The sequence below is a fragment of the Giraffa tippelskirchi genome, chromosome 7, assembly GCF_054371585.1.
Source record: "Giraffa tippelskirchi isolate mGirTip1 chromosome 7, T2T-mGirTip1v1.2.pri, whole genome shotgun sequence".
Classification (NCBI taxonomy): Eukaryota; Metazoa; Chordata; class Mammalia; order Artiodactyla; family Giraffidae; genus Giraffa; species Giraffa tippelskirchi.
In genome coordinates this window covers 38,497,372-38,501,613 of record NC_137281.1, presented here as the reverse complement: position 1 = coordinate 38,501,613, position 4,242 = coordinate 38,497,372, and the positions used below count along the sequence as shown (strand labels likewise).

At 64.3% G+C, this 4,242-nt stretch overlaps 1 protein-coding gene across 1 annotated transcript; it reads right to left on the bottom strand.

Moving 5' to 3' along the window:
- Positions 1-556: 556 nt before the first annotated feature.
- IRX3 (iroquois homeobox 3) lies at positions 557-3,983 on the bottom strand. Its single transcript, XM_081508182.1, has 4 exons — positions 2,944-3,983; positions 1,655-2,774; positions 1,426-1,492; positions 557-977 (listed from the first exon to the last, which is right to left on the bottom strand). Exons 1-4 carry the CDS (start codon positions 3,208-3,210, stop codon positions 923-925), a joined length of 1,509 nt encoding a protein of 502 aa, XP_081364308.1. The 5' UTR covers positions 3,211-3,983; the 3' UTR covers positions 557-922.
- Positions 3,984-4,242: the final 259 nt, after the last annotated feature.

The window sequence follows — 4,242 nt, the reverse complement described above, 5'->3', positions numbered from 1 at the left end:
AGGATGTGCACCCCTGGATTTCCCGCTCCTCCATACACCCCCACTCACTGCCACCCCATATCCATATATCTATAAGGAGGTGTCTGGGGGTCCGTGTGGTTGTAAGGGGGTCTGAAAACGGAGCTTGCACAGTCCCTTATACAAGACTGAGAAAGCCTCAGTTGAGTCTATGGAAGGATGGGGTGCAGGCTTCCAGATCCTTCTTGTGTCTTTCTGCTGTGTCATCAGACAAGGCCCCAAGGCCCCGCGGTTGCTTCAGTGGAACTGGGAGCTGGGCCCAGTTTCCCGGCTCCTTGAGGGGAATTTTGTCCCGTTTCCCACCTGTCTCCTCTGCCCTTTCTCTCGAGCGCCCGGGGTATTTCTCCAACCGCCTCTTCTCCAGCGGCGCCCCCAGCCCGGCCGCTTCGGCCTCTCCTCCGCTTCTGCTGTCCCTGACTCGCCTCGCCTTCTTTTCTGCTGATTCCGGCGACTCTTCAAACATGGGCGTGGGGTGGAGGGTAAAACAAAAAACAAACCAAAAAGCACCAAGCAGACCCCTCTCGGGGCAGACAGGCGGTTTATAGTCAAAGTGGCAACAGCTCATTTATTTAGCCAAAAATAGATACTTTCTTGTACAATTTGGTTCACACATATGTACATTTTTCTGTATATACAAAAAAAAAAAGTCAGACGCACTTATTCTCACTGAAACTCCACCCCTCAAAACCAACCGAACAAACAAACCTCACAAACTCAGCTAATGTGGGGGAACAGAAGCCACTGGGGGTAGGACTGAGGGGGGGATTTGTTTTATTCCTTTTTTTTTCTTTAGTTTTCTTTTTAGATATTCATACACCGACATGCTTACAAGTCATAACTATACAGAGCGATTTTTTTTTTTACAATTATTACAACGATTTAAAAATTTCTTTTAAAAAAAGAACTAGGATGAGGAAAGAGCCGATAAGACCAGAGCGGCATCCAGGTGGTTCTGGGGCCTGCAAGAGAGAGGCGATGGTAGTAAATAAAGAGATTTAGGGGGGACCGACGCACCCTAGGACTGGGAGACCCATCCCAGGGTGGAGGCCGGGGTGGGGGGGGCAAGGAGGCAGGCAGATCTCACTGTGAAATGAGGTCCAGCTGTGGACGCTGGTCTTCCAGTTTAACTATAAGATTGGGCGGGAGGCGTCAGGACCCGAGGTCTGGGGCTGGTAGGAGGTGGGCTTCACCGGAGCCCCGGTGTCTGGACTGGGACTGTCGGAGAGTCATCTCAGAGCCCGCGGGGACGACGGAGGAGTGCGTTTCGTCCCCTTGTAAAAGCGCTTCCTAGCTGCGTTCCCCCGGGGTGGGGTGGGGCGGGGAGAGCTGAAACCTAGTTGCCTCCGCATTCCTTCCTTCCCCGGCCTGCCAGTCCCAACACCCCCGCCCCAGTTCGGGGTCTCTTACCGCCTAGGCACCGGCTGGAAAGCTGTCTTGAGTAACTTTTTCTCCACTTCCAAGGCACTACAGCGATCTACGGAAAGCGGGGAGAAAAAGGAGGGCCTTTAGAGCGCTCTGCGTCCCGGGCCGCGGGAGGCGGGCGCGGAGTGGTAAGCGCCCTGCGCCCGCGAGGGACCTGCCCGGACGCGACCCCCTGACTCACCCCCTCCCTCCAAATCCTGCGCGCCGCAGTCACCTGTTCCGCCCTCGGGCTCCGCCGGCCGAGCGTAGGCAGCGGCGGCGGCGGCGGCCGGGTGGCCCACGGCTCCGGGAAGTCCCAGCAGGTGTGGAGGGCCCGAGCCCAGCAGGGAGAGCGGGTGCGGACGTGGGCCAGGCGGCGGGCCTGGGAACGGCCGGTTGGTCCAAGCGGGGAACTTGCCCAGCGGCGCCGAGACGAGTCTGTGAGCCGCGGCCGCGGCGGCCGGAGAGAGCTGCAGGGCCGAGGGCGCGACCGCTGCCCCGGGGGGAGAACCCCCCGCGCCCTGAGGCGAGCGGCGCGGGTTGTCCGGGCTTGTGGCCGTCTCGGCCAGGGACCAGATCTTGGGTTTCTGCAGGGCCGAGGCGGGCGCCGGTGCAGGAGCGCAGGGATCCAGGCCCGCTGGGGGCGAGGGCGGAGATGGCGGAGCCGTGGCCACGGGCGGTGGCACTGGGGCCAGGCTCAGGACGGGCAGCGGACGCTCCTCCAAGCCCTCGGAGCTGTCGTCCGAGTCGCTATTCTTGGAGTCTGAGATGGGTTCCAGGCCGAGGTCGCCGTCCCTGTGCGACGCCCCTGACAGGGCCAGCTCGGGCCCCGCGGCCGCGCCGTCTAAGTTCTCCAAATCGATCTCCTCGTCCTCATCGTCGTCCGCCAGGCCCTCGCCCCCGGTGTCCTCCTCCTCCCCCCCGAGCTCCTCCTCCTCCAGCTCCAGTTCGCGTTTGCCTTCTTCTTCATCCTCCTCCTCGTCTTCCTCCTCGCGCTCGCTCCCATAAGCGTTGCCCTCCTCGTCGGTGCGGCTGCGGGGCGCCCAGGTCATCTTGTTCTCCTTCTTGAGGCGCCGGCGTGCGTTGGCGAACCAGGTGGACACCTGGGTGAGGGTCATCTTGGTGATGATGGCCAGCATGATCTTCTCGCCCTTGGTGGGGTAGGGGTTCTTGCGGTGCTCGTTGAGCCAGGCCTTGAGCGTGCTAGTGCTCTCTCGGGTGGCGTTCTTGGGACGGGATGGGTCCCCGAACTGGTACTGGCCATATGGGTAGAAGGCGGGGTGCGGGTGCGGAAACGCGGTGGCCGCGGCCGTATGCTGCACCCCGGGGCTGTCCTTCAGCTCATACTGCGTGCCCTGTACGCACATGGAGAAGGAAGGGACACGCGCGGAGGGAGCGTGGATGAGCCCCGGCCGTCGCCGCCTCCACCCTCCCGGCCCAGGCCACGCTAGTCTACTCTCAGCGCGCACACCTCGTCCGGCGCCCCAGCTCTAACCTCCCTTCCGCGGCTCCCAGGGCACTTACCAGCTGAGGGAAGATGGGCAGCTCGGCGGCGTAGGGCAGGAAGGCGCCGTAGCCTTGGGCGGCTGCGGCTGCGGCTGCCGCCGCGGCGTAGGGCGCCCCGTACACGGACGAGAGCACGTTGGACAGGGACCCCGAGGCAGCCAGCTCCGAGGCGCCGGCTCCCGGGCCGCCCCGGGCCCCAGCGCTGCCACCGCCGGCGGCGGCCCCCGGGCGCTCGGGTGGGTAGAGCGGGCGGATGTACTGGTATCCGAGCTGGGGGAAGGACATGGTGGCCCGCGGGGCACGGACGGAGAGGGGGCCCGGCCCCCCGGGGCCGCCCAGCTCAGCGCCGCCCGCGGGCTCCGGGGCGCATCGGGGGCTGGGCCCGGCTGCGGCCGCGCTGCCTTCCGCGCTGCGCTGCGCTCCGCGTTCGCCTATTGATCTGCTCCGCGGCGGCGGCGGCGGCGGCGGCGGCGGCGAGGAGCCCAGGTCAGGTCCGAACAGATTGGCGGAGATTCCCGGGGCTCCGGAATCTGATTGACATTTCTACGGGCCCGCAAGCCCCTCCTCTCTGCGCCGCGCTCCCTCCTCTCGGCCTCCGGAGCTGCCTCTGCCCGCGCCTGGCTCCTCGCTGCCCTCCTCTCCTCGAGCAGTGTCGCGCCTCGCTTCCTTCGCCCTCCTCTAGTTTTCACTCCCCCTTCTCGCCCTTCCTCTCTCCTCCCCTTTCTGCGCTCCTCTTCCCCCCAGGATCGCTTCCGCTCCTTCGGGCTCTTTCACGCTCCTGGACTACGGAACTCTTCTTTCTCGTCTTTCCCTTTCTCACTGTTCCTTTCTCTCCCTTTTCTGTTCCCGTCACTCTTTCTTTATAAAATCTATTTTCTCTGTACACACACCACACTCCCCACACTCACATCCCCCGGCCTCTGAGCTCTCGGCTAAGGCGGCCTAAACTTGTGGACACTTGGGGTGCCGTGCGCGGGGGTTGGGGGGGAGGGGTGTGTGTGTCCCTATCTGTATCGGTGTATCCGTCCCCGCCCTCACCCCCTCCCTCGCCCTTCCCCAAATCTCGGGTCTGACGTCGCGCCCTCTTATTCGACTTTTCCTCGCGTCTCCTTCGCGAGTCGCCAATCGCCTGGGCGCCCTGCAGGCGGGGCCGCCCACCCCGCAGAGAAGGCGCGCGGGGCGGGGCGGGGGCGGGAGTCCGGGCGCAGCGAGTGCCTTCCCGCCCCCTCTGGCCCGCGGCGGAAGGGGGCGCGGGAGGCGCGGGGACCGGGGTTAGCACTGGGTCAGCTCACCCCTCTCGCTTCCCGCCTCTCGGTA

What these genes read in the sequence shown, in the direction of transcription:
- IRX3 (XM_081508182.1), bottom strand. Translation starts at nt 3,210, where the DNA reads ATGTCCTTCCCCCAGCTCGGATACCAGTACATCCGCCCGCTCTACCCA. An exon ending in TGCCCATCTTCCCTCAGCTG is followed by an intron (nt 2,775 to 2,943) that starts GTAAGTGCCCTG and finishes ATGTGCGTACAG; the next exon opens with GGCACGCAGTATGAGCTGAA. An exon ending in TTCCAGCCGGTGCCTAGGCG is followed by an intron (nt 978 to 1,425) that starts GTAAGAGACCCC and finishes TCTCTCTTGCAG; the next exon opens with GCCCCAGAACCACCTGGATG.